This window comes from Mytilus trossulus, chromosome 11, assembly GCF_036588685.1.
Source record: "Mytilus trossulus isolate FHL-02 chromosome 11, PNRI_Mtr1.1.1.hap1, whole genome shotgun sequence".
Lineage (NCBI taxonomy): Eukaryota > Metazoa > Mollusca > Bivalvia > Mytilida > Mytilidae > Mytilus > Mytilus trossulus.
Window position 1 is genome coordinate 34216810 of NC_086383.1, and position 18300 is coordinate 34235109.

General features: G+C 32.3%; 1 protein-coding gene across 2 annotated transcripts in view; it reads right to left on the reverse strand.

Moving 5' to 3' along the window:
* Window positions 1-18300, reverse strand: part of LOC134691014 (MAM and LDL-receptor class A domain-containing protein 1-like) — a 50403-nt gene that overhangs the window by 24533 nt on the left and 7570 nt on the right. For both annotated transcript variants that reach the window (XM_063551202.1, XM_063551201.1), the window contains exons 5-13: window positions 16334-16473; window positions 15674-15787; window positions 14133-14227; window positions 13191-13320; window positions 10043-10218; window positions 6916-7000; window positions 5240-5359; window positions 3751-3845; window positions 1462-1588 (exon numbers count right to left, since the gene is read on the reverse strand). In XM_063551202.1, the coding sequence (XP_063407272.1) occupies window positions 1462-1588; window positions 3751-3845; window positions 5240-5359; window positions 6916-7000; window positions 10043-10218; window positions 13191-13320; window positions 14133-14227; window positions 15674-15787; window positions 16334-16473 (1082 nt within the window). The remainder of the gene's footprint in view (window positions 1-1461; window positions 1589-3750; window positions 3846-5239; window positions 5360-6915; window positions 7001-10042; window positions 10219-13190; window positions 13321-14132; window positions 14228-15673; window positions 15788-16333; window positions 16474-18300) is intronic.

The window sequence follows — 18300 nt, forward strand, 5'->3', positions numbered from 1 at the left end:
GCGAATGTTGTTTACATATTTTAATGAAAGCTCAAGTCTGATAAGCAAATTCTTATAACGATAATCTGCCATAAGCAGACCTGTCCTCAGGTCTGGTCAATAGCAGACTTGTCCACAGGTCTGGTCAAAAGCAGACCTGTCCTCAGGTCTGGCCAGGAGCAGACCTGTCCACAGGTCTGGTCTGAGGCAGACCTGTCCTCAGGACTGGTCAAAAGCAGACTTGTCCACAGGTCTGGTCTGGGGCAGACCTGTCCTCAGGACTGGTCAAAAGCAGACTTGTCCGCAGGTCTGGTCTGGAGCAGACTTGCCGATAGGTCTGCAGCAGTCCTAAAAAAGCAGACCGTAGGTCTGGTCCACCGACGACGAAGTTAACTTGCTTGACTGCTTAAAAATTCTCAAGTTAACTTAGAAAGCAGTCAACAAGTTAACTCTAAGTTAGCTTTTGTCAAGGTTAGGACCGCACCCATCTGTACATTAGTGTATTTATTGTCTGTTTTTGTTCTGTTATCGCAAAAAAATAAACCATATAAACTGAATTGGACACTCCTTTTTTTAAGTTTGTTCCCGTTGATTTTATTTACACGTCTTTTAATGGCAGTTAAATTACAATTAATGTTTAAGAAGAAAGTTAATTTAAAAAAAAAAACTAAGCTGAAATGTGAGCTATTGGTCACGTATGATACCCGTGCTATAAGTATTCGGTAAACTGGAGGTTAATAGTCAATGGATTTGACAAAAAAACAATACGCGGTATAGCATGCTTACATAGAGCTTGATCCTAAATTATAGAAAACCATGATTTGCAGAAAAATGCGACAATTTCATACATGATCATAATGTGTAAGAATGCAAGTACATACAAGTATACAGTCAATAAAAATATATTAAAAATTGAATATAAAAATGCATTACACAGTATATAATGCTAACATGCAGCTTTAAACAAAATTTCAAAAAGCTTTGATTTGTAGTTCCTGAGAAATTGCGACCATTATTTAATGGGACACACGGACGGAGTGACTAAAAGAACCAGTATACCCCTCCTATTGAAACGGGTTACAAAAGATTCTTGTTATTAGAAGTTAGTCAATTACGGAAAAATAAAACTGACGATAAGGTTTGGAAAAGATTAGGCAAATTGTGTTCAATATAGTGAACAAGTAAAACTTATGTAGTGTCGTTTTCAGTCGTTCTCACCCATGACTTTGGAGGAGTTTTTGTGTCAGGAGCATACCCCTATTTATATTGTTCATTAAGTGCAAAAATGCACTAGAGTAACGTAACAATTAAGATATGTAAACTCCATTAGATTTTAGACATAGCAGTTTCTTTATGTTCAACAATGATGTGTATTTAATGGGATCTGTACTGTGTACTGTCAAAAGTAAAAAATTACTCACATATGTAAATATATACTGAACATATACTTTTCAAATGCTGGCACACTCGTGTAATACATACGTGGCAAAGACATTTTAGTGACCATTATAGCTTTATCATCATCTCGTTGACCTGATGACTCAATAAACATAAAAACTCTTCCAACCTTGGCCGCCTCGGGACCGGTACTAGATGTAGGAGTTCCTTCCTGTTTGAAATAAGGATTACAAAAAAATCAAACATCATACCTATCTAGACAAGTGTATAATTCTAAAAACACACTTAGTCTACTAACTAGCTTTTTTTTTAATATTTTTAACATTTAAAGATAATTCAAATATAGCAATGTATACTATAAAGACCCCACATGTAAGATGGATATCCGAAAAGACATTTTCCTCTAATCCGTGTCTCTATTAAATACAAAAGTAAAAGTCATTAACATCACTGTTGCAATTCAGTTTCCCTTTAATGTTTCGTTCCCTTGATATCATTAGATAATTTGAGACAAAGCAATTGCATGTTTGCGCCTGTCCCAAGTCAGGAGCCTCTGGCCTTTGTTAGTCTAGAATTTTAAAAAAAAAATTGTAGTTCATTTATATGTTTTGGAGTTTAGTGTGACGTGCATTGTCAATGAACTAGTACACATTTTACTTAGGGGCCATCTGCAGCCCGCCTCCGGGTGCCTGATTTTCTCGCCGTGTTGAAGACCAATTGGTGACCGTCGGCTGATTTCTTCTGTTTGGTCGGGTTGTTGTCTCTTTGACACATTCCCCATTTCCATTCTCAATTTTATCTATTTTCTTGATGTTTAATTGTGAATTATCTTCAACAGATCTTAATCCTTTGGTCAAAGCAAACATCTATAGCATTTACCCAGGACGTGTATTAGAGTTAAGATATGCTTAATATTCATAAAAAAAAAACATTTGATGAGGTGACAATCGGTAAATTTTATATATTCTCGATTAATTTCATCTTAAACAACTGTTTAAAACTTACATTTGTTCCTAATTTGTTCATTCATTAAACATATGTAAAGAAAAACGATGCATGCATACTTTCTGAATTTAAATCTGACTGTAAATAGAATCCATGCAAAATCTTGTGAACACATTTTGTTGGCAAACAATGTTGGTACCGAAGAATAGTATTTTAAAACATTCAATCATTGGTAAAGTCAACACAGATTTAATAAATAAATATAAAGGATACAGTATTCTGGTTAACATCGTATTTTATTCACAATGAAGTAATAGTTGTGTTAGTAATTAACCTACGATAATGTTTAATTGTTATTGGAAAATGTGCTCCTAGACGAGAGTTTGTTTGTGATATGGCATGTACTTTGGTTGTTGATTAAAGAAGTGGGTACTGCTGTTGCACACTAACCATCTTCTATCGCATGAAAAAAAAAAAGATAAGGAATCTTCGCAAATAGTTTTTTCGTATTGTACCTGGTGCTTAAAACACATGGCCTATACATTTTAAGAGAAAACACTTGAATCAGGTTTAATCCACCATTTTCTATATTTGAAAATGCCTGTACCAAGTCAGGAATATGACAGTTCTTGTCCATTCGTTTTTGATGCGTTTTGTTTTTTGATTTTGCCATGTGATTATGGACTTTCCAAATTGATTTTCCTCTGAGTTCAGTATTTTTGTGATTTTACTTTTTGAGTACTGAGAATTCAGAATCAATAATTGCTTACAATGTGAATGTTATCACATGAAGGACTATACATAAGAGTTTTATTTTTAAAGCACTTTATATATACCGGCGTCGTTAAATCAGGTAGTTCTACGTGTGTTAGCAGTGTCAGAGAAGTAGCAGAAAATGATAGTTTTTAGTGTTCAATGAGAAAAGGTGTAACATTATTGCTGACATGGATGTCAGTACAAATGTGGATTTTGGTACAAGCTTGAATTAAATTATGAAGATTCTAGAAATTCCAAAGGCGATCATATTTTTGTTATTGTTTTTTTTGTTGGGGTTGGGGGGGGGGGGGGGAGTGGGGGGGGGGGGGTTTTGGAGGTACAATAAGTTTTTGTTAAAATGGCTTTTTATTAATAATTGATGCCTTATATATATGAAATACGTCTTTTTATTTCAAAACTGTTGAAATGCGAAAAAGAAAATGGACGATAACGAGCGCAAATTGACGACAACGGCTGATTATAGTTTGAAATAGTTGTCACCACACGACATGTATATTCAACATATTCAAAAATAACTCTTAATAGAATTTCGCTGCGACTTTATGTATTACATCGTTTAAAGCAGCCTTTTTGCTTCTACAAACTACCACACCAACTTCAGAAATCTAAACACTACACTTTAAAAGCTTTTGACGCTTATGATATACTTACGTTTGTAAATATCCAATCAAAGTCATCAGTCTGTGTCTCCTGCTTTAACACACAATACTCATTAGGTTCTCCATTACAACCTATTATTCCATATTCTACAAAATTAATGTGGTTATTCAGTTTTGATGTCTGTGTTGCTTTTTCACTGCCTAAACAGGAGAAATGATCAACTTGAATTTATATCTTTACGTTTCATCATGAAGCACTCATATTTCTATTTCTAAATAAAGACGGTAAAATGGAAAATCCAATCACAAATAAAGTATATGCAAACTATTCTAGGACAAGGAATGCAACTGGGTATTTTAACACTCATTAAGGTTCGATGTTTCCTTTGTTCTAGTATAAGATTTTATATGATTCCATATTTGCTGCAACCCTTAATTTGATAGATAGATTTTTTAAACTTTTGCAGTTGGAAAAAAAGAGGCGAAAGTTCGAAAAGCTACAATCCAAAATCAAAATTTAGAAAGACGAACCCAAACAAAATGGCGGTAGATCTTTGGTTCTTCGGAATAGCAAGAGAATTGTTTCAACCTGTGTCACCCATCGTGTTGCTGGTAGCAATTATTAATTCAGTGATTACATTCAACCAGTTATACCACAATATTGGTACTGATGAAAATGTCTTTATTTTTTTAATAGGTTGTTCTCAAAAACATTTAATAACTATTTTTCAAGATTTTTTTTTATGTCAAATGATTCGTTTCCTGAATGTCTTGCATACCATATGCATTTTTCTATATATCTTGTTGTGTTTCTTTGTTTCATATGATGTGGCTCTGTACTTATACATCCCGTCATTGTGCTATTGTGCCATGGTAAATGTTTGTTTCATATTTGTTTGTTTTTATAGTAATTAAGATAATAGCTCAATGTTGACTGCTGAACCCATATTTTTTACATTTTTACCTATTATGTCTGTCTGTTTTGTTCACACATCGGTGTCAATACAATGGAATTTTATGCAACTGTCATACAATTAAGAGGTTTAGCTAGCTATAAAACCAGGTTTAATCCACCATTTTCTACATAAGAAAATGCCTGTACCAAGTATGATGACAGTTGTTTGATGCGTTTGAGCTTTTGATTATGCGATTTGATTAGGGACTTTCCGTTTTGAATTTTCCTCGGAGTGCAGTATTTTTGTGATTTTACTTTGTATATTATCTATAAAACAACAGAAACTATTGCAAGTCAATCGATTTATAGCTTTTGAATATACATCATGATAACACAGTTAATAAATACATTAAGTAATTGATAAAATGGAAGAAAACTAAAACGAAATCCATGTTTTGTCATAATGAGAATCGAACTCCGAAACAGTGATGACGTTGCTTCACTAAACTATCAACGTAGCGTAGTAAGAAGGATGTAACCGCTGTTTCGGAGTTCAAAAAGTATCATGTATCGACAACTCTCCTTATATTCAAATGAAATAATTATAACTGAAAATAAATAATAGAAAAGGGCAATGTACTGTTACCTGTTAGTACATCACAATTGGTTCCTGTAAATCCTTGATCACATGAGCATGTATATGTCATACTATTGAAAGCACTATCACATGTTCCAAATGCACAGGGATTTTCATCATCTCTGCATCCTAAGATAAAATAAACGTACATCAAACTAACAAGAATGTCTATGATTCACGTTACAACATTAACTTCAGTTTACTATTCCTTCTAAAGAGTTGATAAAAGTAACGTCGTATAGGTTCACTTTCTACGACTATCCAACGGAAATTATAGCGTATAGTTGTCGCAAGTTTACTTTAAATTATGAACGCAGACTAATGCAGTTTTTGAATTTTTAACTGCACGCCAAAGGAATAACTAATACGTCTTTTTGCTATAAAGAATTAGTATTTCAAATCCATAAACACAGAAGTGAACGATTAACCTCAGCGTCAGTAAAAATGCACCACATACACTGGGAAAGACTTATTAATTAATAATTAATGTAGCAATTGGACGATAGCTGTCATATTCCATACTAATAAATAAGAAAATGTAATATGAATGATAATGAGACAACTCTCAATTCACGTCCAAATGTATAAAAAGGAAACAATTATAGGTCATAGGACTGCCTTCAACTCCGAGCCTTGGCTAACACCGAACAGCAAGCTATAAAAGACCTCAAAATGACTAGTGTAAAACAATTCAAACAGGAAAACTAACGGTCTATTTTATATAAATAAAATCGTGAAACGTGAAACATTTATGAACCACATCAACAAACAACAACCACTGAACAACACGCTCCTTAGCCCAGATTATCTTGAAACAGAAAGAAACAGTAGATTATTGCAAAAAATTATTTCATGTTCAGACAAAATTAAATTCTCTTCGGTGTGCTCTCAAATATTTTGACAAAAGTGATATTTCATGATTTCATTGTGGCAGCTAATCTCAATGTTGAAATGAATACAGTTTTGAAATTCTACATATGCAAATAGATGCAACAGCTAGATAACATCAGATCTTACTTGCTTGATGCATCACAAGGTGGTAGTATTGAAAATGTCAACAACATGAAGTATTATTGTATGTCCAGTTTTCCTTTATGTAATGAAAGAAACACATGTAAATATTTTACCAAATCAATTATGACACTTCTCAACTTAATGTCACAATTTTAAATACACATACTGGGCATTGCAAGAATCTTAAACAGGAACGTCCAAAATGTTCACCTTATGCATGTAGGCAACATTTCATTTGATTCAAAACAATTAGGTTGTTTGATATCCGCAAATGGTCTTTATCTAAATTGGAGAGACATAATATAAGAGAAAACAGACGTCTAACGTTTTAGTTTTTTGGGTTATTGATGCATTGGTATTAGCCATTTTGTTTCAAGTCTAGCGAATATACTCTTTGTTTATCATACTTTTCGTCGATTTGTAAGTGATACAGGTAATCAACCTTTACGGAATTAGAGCTTATAATATCTAAATTCTGAAAAGTTTTTATTGCCAGTATATCTTTACAATTTATTTATATGATGTATAAACATATACTAGATACTAATGCTTACTATTAGTTCTTCATTTCATTTTGCCGTATAGGCATTATATGATTAATGTTGGTTAATCAAAACTAAACGGAATAGACAGGGTCTACAAAAAAAAAAAAAAAAAATGTAAATACTCACCACAAACAGTCCATGGTCTTAGCCATACATCATCCAATGCCATGTCAGACTTACTCCCTGATCCCAGCACAGCTTCAAATATTACCTTAAATTATATTAATAGAACAACACATGAGTAACAGATTATGAACTGGTTGTCATTTGCTGTCATTTAAGGATGTATTTAGGTCAGGTTTATGATTTTTTGTCAGATGTTCGGACTCCTTGGTATTTTTTTCTACGATATAGGGTAAAATATTTCGCCCCATAACACCCATTGTACTTTACATATAAGACTTCAATAGCTCATAAAAGGTCATTTACCAAAATTTAAGCATATTTTGGAATATTTTTCCTCCAATTTGAGACCCAAATTATACCTTTGCAAATATAAGGTAAAAGTCCGAGTCAGCTTTTTCGTGCCATTTAAAAAAAAAATATCTCGAAAAGGAGCTCCATAACATTTCAATTTTTTTAGCTTATTTTGTTCCTAAACTAATGCTCTTCTGACTTATAGTACCAATTTTATTCTATTTTTTTTTTAATTTCGACTAAGTTCATCCTTAAGCTCATCCTCAGTTTTGTTTTGTATTTCTTTTCCTCAACTTTTACATTAATTGTTTCGGGGACCATATTACACTTTCCTATTTGTTTATTTTTTCTCTTGAGGCGATGACTTTTATTTACTCATGGTTTTTGATTAATCCCTTCCTATACATTAGTAAGCGAATTTAAAACTGACTAACTATTTAAAGTCTGAACAATTTTTTAACGTCGTGCTCAGTCTTACATTTAATGTTCAGACTTATTCGTTGATATTAATTCAGTACTGTTTAGATCATTCTCTTGTCGTCAGTTAAGTCTGTTCAGTCTATGGTCAGACTGTTAAGTTGTTTACCTATACAAAACAACACGCTTAATCGTCTGAAAAGATACTTTGAATACTGAATTATCCAAAAAATATATAAAACTCTTCACAAAACTTAGCGTTTTTTCTATTTTCAGATGATGTCAATTTTTACGAAATTATTTAACGAAAACATCCGTATCTAAGTACTATTAAAAAAATACATTACTATAAAGGATATCAATAAGTTAGATTTTCTTGATTATCATTTTTAATTTGTTTGCTCCAGTTTAGAAAGGCATTTGACATAAATGTTATAAAACTCAAAATATGATATCTACAGATCAAACGCATAGTGGAATAAATACGATGCACATTGAAATTCTCCAAATCAATGATCATTTAAATTAAAATTAAATAATTACATAATTCATGTGATAAACTATCTGCATCCCTGCAGATAACAACAGATATTTCTCATTTGTTATGATCACAATCTCGTCCTACTTTTTACATTTAGGTTTGCCATTCAATGTCAATTTCTACAGGTACTGTAGTTTAACCTGTCATGGGTGCCCCTAGTCGTGCAAAAACTGCTAATACCCTTGAGCTGGTAGCACATAGTTCAACCAGTTTTTTTTAATATTTTTTTGTCTGCAAGCAATGACGCTCATTATTAAGTTTTTTTATGTGTAGTGTTATGTGAATTGTTTCGTTTTGTTTTTGCCTTTTTATTTGCCATGGTTATGGTTGTCCTTTTCGACTTGAATTTGGTTGTCTCTTTGGTGCATGTGATATATCAATCTTTGTTTTGTTCTATATACTGTTGTTTGTCTGCCTGTCGTTTTCTTTTTTGTCATGGCGTGGTCAGTTTATTTTCGATTTATTAGTTTAAATGTCCCCTTGGTATATTTCACGTCTCTTTTCCTTAGCATTTTTTACAAATATGCATGTAAAACCCGAACTTTAATTAAAAAATAAACAACAATGACGCTAAGATTTTGATCCGATGCCAGTTTTTTAAAGAATTCTGCGTTTTTCATATATAATAAAATACAATAAATTGCGTTGCTATATACAATTTGATATGTATTAATTGCTTTTTTGTGAACTATATATATGTTAGAGCATGGCCTGATTAGATTTCTTTTGATTTTATTTGTGTTTCACTGATTTCTGTATACTTTTATTAAGTTTGCAGAGCTCACGCTTTAAATGGATGTTTACATAAAGCTATATTACTCTTAACGGTCTTATAATTCCATGGAAAAGATGTCATTAAATAATTAAAAATACCAAACTTCAAGGTAAACTTAAAAAGGGGAAGTCCATAATAACTTGTTGGTTCAACCTCCCACTTGTATGACATGTATGCCAATGATTATCTTTAAGGAGGTTCGATACTCAGTTTCCCAAAAAAATAATTTTCATAACACTAATATATATTGATAGGGAATTATTTAAGGAAACAAAAGAGGAAACAAAATAGAGGTCAATGTGCTTGTTTTCGAGACATTAGACATTGAAATTTTAACGGGGAAATGGTCTCTCTTGATTTTTCATAGCATTATAATTGACAAGTTTAAGACCTCATAAACTATTAGAAAATAACAAGGATTTTTTAAGACTTTTACAGATGGCTTATAATTATACATTTCAAAGAATTATAAAAAGAAACATGGGGGTAAATTGACACATTTTTTAAAGCATTCAAATGAATAAAACCAGAGGATTCCGAAAATCTGACAAAAATTCCAAAACATGACAAGCGAACATCCTTAAGTTCATATGAATGCACCTAACCAGTAAGACAAAATAGTACTCAATTGAAGAATACTGCTCCCTCTATAAGAAATAAAGAAGTAATTGTGAAAACCACGAACTCTCATCATATCAACAAAAGGTAACCGATCTTCAAAGTGAAATGTGAAGTAAAGATTAGCTTACCTTAAATTGATTAATAAATGTGTTATGAATTGGCAAAACTAACGGTTAAAAATTCACTCTTTCGAAAAACAATAAGGTTCAATTAGTTCAATTGAGAAAAAAACACTATGTTAAAAGACAAATAACCGAGACCAATTCACACAGACATGATACGTCATTACATTATGAATCTTTTGACTAAAGAAATGGGTTAAAAAATCTAACATATCATCAAATACAAATTCATTCGATGAAAATTTAATTGAGAGTAAGCGTATAACATGTTCAATTTTAAAATTATTAAGTTAGACAAACAGAAATATTTGAATCTAAAAACCATGGCCACCCAATGTAACACTTCCTTGCTTTAATTACCTTTAGTCCATCTGTTGCTTGACTGACCATACCCTCTGTGTGCCATTGGTTTCCTTGATTCCCTGTCTTAGTAAATACTGTCGTCCTAGTTCCTTGTTCATCTTCGAAGTATATGTTAAGAGTGCCCATTTCAGATCCGTACATGTGATACGAAAAATACAAACATCTCTTTATACCTATAAAACATAGTATTTTTTTCCCTCATTGATACTGTTTTATGTGACTAATTGTGTCCCATTATTATCGGAATTAAATGGATCAAAACATTTATAAATGTAATCAGGGAAAATATATGTACTAAAAACCTCTTTTACAATCATCTGTGTGCGTTATTAGTCTGATGAAAACGCCATAGATTTTTATGTTAACAAAAGACTGTTTACTGCAGTCGTGGCATACTTACTTGATTTTTACGCACTTCACAACAGTATAAATTACCTATAACGTTAACATGATAAAGGATCGAGTGATGCGTTACAGGTTGTACTATGTCATTCGCCAGCCTTCTTTGCTTTTTGCATAGCTCGTATGCTGTCTTATATAGATCAACCTCTATCTTTTCATTTGTATTTTTTGAAAATTGTAAAATATTAAGGAATCGCCCAAACAAACGCTTAACACTTATATCCGACGAGTATTAATTTACTCAATTACATCAAATTTATAATTTTGAAATTAATCTTTAAAATTGTCACTTTCTATAAGAACCGGCTGTACTAACTCAGCAAAAGGTATCATCCGTCGGGTAAAGATAAAAGTCAAAATGGGCTTTAAATAACTAAGTTCGTCATATTTGTTCAGAAACTGAATAACTGCAGACAATGTTTAAAAATGACAAGTAACCCAATGCTCCATTTGTATTAAAACTCATCAACATGCAAGGCTTATAATTTGATACTCCAGACGTTTTGTCTACGTAAGACCAGTAACTGGCGCTAAAATCAAAACAGTTAAAAGGCCAAATCAAGTACTACATTGGATAGCATTTAAAACCGAAAGGTCCAAAAAGTTGAGCCAAAAATGCGAAGGCAATCTATTCCTGTGGGTAGAAAACTCTGACTGTTTTTTAATAATTCAACATTTTATAAACAGCAAATTTCTAGAAAATGAACGGGACAATGATAATTCATGTCAACCCACATGTGCTGACTACTAGACTGGAAATTCCCTCGGGGGCGAAACGTCAACCAGTGGTGGCTACGACCCAGTGGTTAAATTCCATAACACTGATTCATTTCGGGAAACGTTTAACCTTTAAATGAAATGAGTGATATTTTGAAGAAGCTTACTCCAAGTCAAAAAGGCAGGGTCGCTCAGTTGGGTAACATGCAGTTTCCTAAAATTAGTTCTTTTTGTCATCTTGTTTTAAACGTTTGGATTACAGATCACCGACCTTCTATAGCACTTGTTAAGTTTGTTTAACTATTACAGATATTTTAGAGGATATATTTTGGAAAAATGTCAACACCTAATGGCTTTAAATCACAGCAATAGCTGATATGATCCAATTACTCACTAAAGCTAAAACTTATTTCAAGTAAGCATATTTCTTATAAATAGTTTTCATCTTTCAGTCGATTTGAATGTTAGATAACTAATAGATGATACCAACTAATTGTTCTATCAGACCAAATAAAACGTTCCCCGTGTATCAATTTCAAGACATCTAGGAGACATTTCCACTCCACGAGGAACTGGTGATTTATATTATGCTAAACTAACTTAAACACTATTCACTCCAGCTGAAAATGTTGATTATAAAAACATATTAGAAGCAAAATTAATTAAATTTGATTTAAAAAGAAATGATTTATGATAATTATTCAACAGCCTTCGAACCTTGCAAGACTTCGAGATGGTAGAAAACGACACTTTTAATGTATAATGTGTAGTTGAAAAGCGCGTCTTGCGTACACAATTTCATTTTTATTAGTTTGTTTAACCGTCTGTAGGAGTTTGCAATCGTCACAACTCGGCCGATTCCGTACCTCATCTAACGGATAGAAGGGGAGTAGCGGAGTCACCCGAGGATTGCCGATTGTAGGATTTTGCAGATGAATTGTATTAATTCCATATATCTTTATTTCAAGGTGGAATAATCGTTGTGAATGCATGAGGATGTTCAATATACGTAAACGAGGCAGTTACCCAATGACAGATAAACAAAAAGACACAATTAATCTTCCAAATTAAATTCGACAAGCTCTACATTGTCCCGAGTCTTGAGAAATAAAAAATAAAAAAAGTATGTTCAGATATATTTACACATACAAGATATTGTTCTACTTCCTTTAAAAAAGTATAAAACGCAACAATAGATGTATACTCGCAAAAATATACACTGTGGATTCATTTATTTTCGTGGTTACCAATTTTCATGGTTTGAAGAAAACTTGCATATTCGTGGATATTCTAATTCGTGGTTTTTGTAAAGTCTTCATACATTCCATAAGCAAATTTGTAATTCGTTGAACATTTGAATTCGTGGTTCTTCGGAATCCACGAAATCCACGAAAATTGGTATCCAACGAATATTAATGAATCCACAGTACATTACGACTCATACATGTCATAGGCAGCAAGTGAATAAGACTTATCACCGGATTTGCATTTACATAGAATCAACTGATTTGAATGTCATATATTTAGTATGTATTCGCATGGCCAATGCTGCATGCTTACCAGTAGACACTTACATTGTTTCCTGTCGACGCTCATTTTTAAGATTCCCTCAGTGTTCGATTGTTATCTTGATTGGTCTCCTTTAAGGTGGTACCTAACACTACAGGAAGATAACTCTGTAAGATCAGGTAAACGTTTTAATAACGTTGTGTTGTTAAGGGATTATTAAGCTTCTCAATGATCAAAATCATTGTTTGTCAAACTGCTATTTAACCAGTGTAATTTTTCTGATGAAACGGTTGGTTCAATTTTTTTTTTTTTTATATTTTTGTCAAAAGGTCAAAGTAAATAGTTACTTTGTAAAAAATTTAAGAAATTAAACGAACCAAATTAATTTTAGTTAAAGTGTTGGGTACCACCTTAAACGAAATTTGAACATTTGTAAACTACTGTTGCCTTAATTTATACTTTCTTTTAAAAAAAGGTTAAGAAGTCGTAATACGAAAAATTATTAAACAATACTAACTCGGCAAAGATATGTTTGTGAACATTACAGCTTTTTCGCCAGCTATTCGTGGTGATGACGCCTCCGTATACCAATATATAAATCCTTCAACAGCATTGCCCGGGCCACTTAATTCCGTTTTTGTATCACCCTGTGCATATAGAGAGAAAAATATAGTTAGTTTATCATGACTTCAGAAGATATTGTACGTTTAAACATCTAATACTTCAAATGAATGATGATTCAAGTATTAAAGAAGAAAAGAATACGTGTATCTGCAAGTTTTAAACAAAAAGTTCATTTTCAATAGCAAAGTCCCAGCTAAATTTACATGATTTATTTACTTTGTATTTCTAACAATATAACATTCTAGTTTTGAAAATTGAAGCAAACTACATATGTTTAAAATTGCTCAGAATTCCAATTGTGAAAGCTAAAATTGACGTTAAGATGAAAACAAATTTGTTTCGTTTTGCATTCAGTGTTTTTTGTTTTTGTTTTTTTGTTAAGTAAATTCAACAGTAAAAACACAAACACTGGCAACAATGTATCAAGATTGTTTGCAGATGCAATGTTTTGTTGACTTTATTCAAATCTTTATTTGATAGAAATATGTAAAATAATTTAAAAAAAAATTATTGACGTACATCTAGGCCCTTAATATAAGTATTGAATTTTTACAACGTGTCATCAAATATCCGATAGTATACCTCGTAATTTGTGCATTTTATGCTTAAGAACTTTTTGTACTATTTTTAATAATGCCACGTATGTCATGTATTTCGAAATGTCTGTAGTAGAATTACCAGACTCAACAATTAACTCCCTTGTAATTTTCGATTGTGAAATTGTACCGTATCTCGACTGTTTAATTTCAATTAATAAAAACCTGTTCCTTTCTTTGGTAATGTTCAAGTAAATGTTATAAGCTGAAACAAATAAGTGTAAGGAATTTTTAATCACCGTTTTGGTAACCCAGTCAAAATCGTCATTAATGTCATCCTGGGCCAGCATACAATATTCTCCAATCTCTGCCGAACATCCTATTGATGCAGAATCTGCAAGATTATTTATTCAAGAAAATAAGAATGAAAAATATGCTACGCATTTCTAGAGAACGTACGTAAAAGGACACATGCAATGACTCTTTAATCGGTCTGAAGTTCACCTATTACAAGTCAATTTTATTTATCATCGCAACACAGCATGTGTTCCAATGACAATCCACATGCTTACTCTGTAATACGATCGACCAATTATCCAAACCTGCTACAGTTATCTATCAAAGTAGTCTTTTTCTAAACATTAAAGAAATAGTTTCTATTTGACGTTAAGAAAACAACAATCAATTAATCTTCCGTTCCAAAGTTTGAAAACGTTTTTCAAGCAATATAAAAATATGAAAGTCGATCTGAAGAACACAACACATATCAAAAGGGAGATTTGATATAATGCAAATGATACTATTATCTAGGAGAGATAATAGGCATGGATGTAAGCTGACAGTAGGTCCCCTGTAATAATACGCGAAATCTATAACGTATAGTAAGCTATAAAAGGCATCATCATCGCAAATTGAAAACCTATTCAAACGAAAATAGGAAGGCACTTATCTATGCTGATATATAAACGAAAAACAAATATGCATGACAGGAACAAACAACAACCGCTGAATTACAGGGTCATACCCTGGGACAGTCATATCAAGCATAGGAATGGATAAGCATATTTGTGAGGGCTTAACCCTCCCCATAACCTTGGAGTATGATGTAACAGCACAACATAAGATCAAACTTTAAAAATCAATATGAAAAAACTTGACTCATCAGATCGACACAAAACACACACAAAAAGACCAGCAAACAAAGAGACACACAGAAAGTAACAATCAAAGATTACTCGCAGTTAAAAGTTAGTTAATATACTATGACAACTAATAGATAAGTTCTATTATCCCAGTATAAAACTAAAATCAGCACACATTCAACCATTTTAGAATAAAAACGGCATAAAAGGTCTGATAAATTACATTGTGCAATGCTAGAATATAAGTATCAGCCGGATGACGGATTATAAGTGCACAATTATAGGAACACATATTTATCTATTTACATTCATGTCTTCTTGAACATGTTGTTCAGATTGATGAAATCATTAACTACGACTGCGGTTGATTATCTTTAAACCATTCCAGATGTAATCAGCGATTATTGAAAAATGAACACAAAAACATATTTAGATAGTAAAATGTTGTAGTACAAACACACAAGGACTTGAATAGGGTTTAGCGTTGTCCATTGTATGTGCATATCTTCTGATCAAATATGCATAAATAAAATAAAAAACCTGATGATCATATAGTTCGTCTGGTCATATAGCTCCTCCCGTGTGTCGGTACTTATACATCCTAGGCTTATAAATATTTGGCTTTGAACGTTCATGAAGAAGAAATCAAGAAAAATACTCGGGACGCATACATTTAAAAACAATTATTTCCATTTTACCTGTTAGAACATCACAATTTGTTCCTGTAAATCCTTCATTGCATGTGCATGTGTAGGTGTCTGTATTCAGAGGACTGTCACATGATCCAAATCGACATGGGTAGTTAATACAACCTAGATAATACACAAATACAAATCAAAGAACTTTCACACATGTTTGATCTGGCCTTACTAATGTCTCGCCGCTTTAACCACCACGTTCTTATATTAAATACATCGACAAAATTATTTTTAACCAATGTGGCCGTTCCGAACAAAAGATCGTAAATTGTTAGATACAAGTAACCCCACAATTAATCAATTTTGATATATAAAAATATTGAAATTTTAAACAAGTACTTCAAAATCTCGAGAAGTTCAATTAACCATCAGTGGTAATTCTTACCAACTATACAAATAACTATTGGTGTTATTGTATTACTTTTGAAATAAACTCATTGGTTCTCAATGTGAATAATTTTTCTGGAATGTTATTCAAATGATTATTCATTAATAAGATTTTAGTTATAAGGTCGGTTGATTTTGCTTTTAAAATTTTCAATGGGATTTGGATTCCAAAATATTTTACCCGTACATCAGTCAGACGGGATGATATAACTTCATATTATCAAATGATACATCATGTACAATAATCTTATTATCCAAAAGTGTACAGTATACCTGTTCCTATCGATTTAAACATCATGCGGAACCCTTTTGATGTTGGTTCATCGATATGACTGTCGAACTGGATAATCATTTTGTTCTTAAATTCATCAGGTGATGCATCCCAAACTTCGTTGTTAGTTATACCACATCGCCTATGAATGTGCAAAAATAGGAAAAAAGCTATGAGATTAACAATATGAACTGTGTAGACAATTGCTTGGCCTAACTCTTTTAGTCATAAAACTTTAATCAGTAGTCGAAGTAAAAAACTTGTGTTTGAAACATCAAATTCAGTATTTGCATTGGATAATGTCTGAGCCTGAATGCGATAATCATACTCAAAATGTTTATGACTGTAAGGCCAAAAACTTTTGAGTTTAAACAGCATTGTGTGAATTGTAAAATATATTTATAAGTTTTCCTCACGATGTCTGTGCAAACTAGTTGCTTTTAGTCCATATTGTTTTTCTTCTTATTGTAAGAGTCTCGCTAACGTCAACCTAAACACCAATGTCGAGTGACATTGGTATTTGTCGTTTCTTTATAATATCCAGACAAACGTCAACGGATAATAGTTTCAATGATTTTCTCCTATCGATATTTCTTAAGTCAAAACTAAACGAAATTTTAGAAGAAGTTACTCGCTAGTGCAAACAGACAGCAATTGAACGCTTGTAAATTCTACAATGGATGTTGCAAAAATGTAAGGCTTACACATAATAACACAAGTGTGACCAAAATAAACCTTTCAAAAATTGCGATAGCATTTTTGTTATCCATAAACAATGAGCGAGTTCCCGTACGACGTACGCCTGTATTTCAACTGGAATGTACGCTTCAGTAAATACATTGAAATTGTAGTGTTTCATTTTTGTCTGTTTGAAACTAAAATTTATCGTTTTGCACCTATAGCAGTCATATCAAGATACAATAAAGAGTGCCAGAAGGTATTTACAAAAAAAATAAATTAATGAAAGAGTGTCCATCTCATTAATGCTTGTCAAGAACTTATAGCACAGCCTAATTAGAGTCACAGTGGCAAAAAATGTATATGCTTTAATATTATGATTAAATTCAGATTCTTCAAAGATAAGAAAATGAACTTATAATACTAATTTTAGTAATGCTGTTTCTAAAATAGGCGACAGACAGCATCCTCAACAATAAGGTTTTTGAAGTCAAATACATAAAATGTTTATTAATATGAGATTTATTCAATATGGGTATGACCTTCATACGCAATTTTGACCTACAAAACTGCAAACGAAATCTTGAATTTCTTTAAAAAAACATTTTTAGTTTACGCATTCCTGATGAAATTGATTCTAAAAAGCGCTTTAGATGTACATAATCTAAAGAATGTCAATTTCCTTGTTTGAGAAGCAAAAGTTAAAAGATGACAGAGTAAAACTTAACCAGACGAATGCCTAATCAAAGAAAGACTAATATTACCATTTCGGCTAAAAAAAATAAAAAATTGGTGAAGACAAATAACCTAGAATTTTGAAAGATATCAACTGTTTTGTCAAATATCTGCTCATTTACAAATAACTAACAACATGTTTTCGCTCTCTTAGATTTTTAGATACCAGCATAGTTGTCTAATCTGTAATTCAAGCGTTTGTGTCCTACTACGTTTTGAATAAGTGTGCATTTGCACGACATGGGATGCATACATATGGTTTATCTGTCGGAACACTTAGTCTCACTCCTTGCTGACACTACAAACTGCTCAGAGTCTAATACCGGTTTTTGTGCTCGACTAGTAAAATCGAGTACAGATTTTACTCGACTAGTCTCGACATTGTCTCGACTGTACTTAAGTATACTTAAATGTGCTCCACTAGGTCTCGACTTTACTTAATTAGTCTGATTCAGTACTTGATGATCTTGGTGTAGTCTGAAATTGTATTGACCAAGGCTTGACCTGTCTAGACCTGTCTCGACTAGTCTCGACTCAGTCTCAACCAGTCTCGATC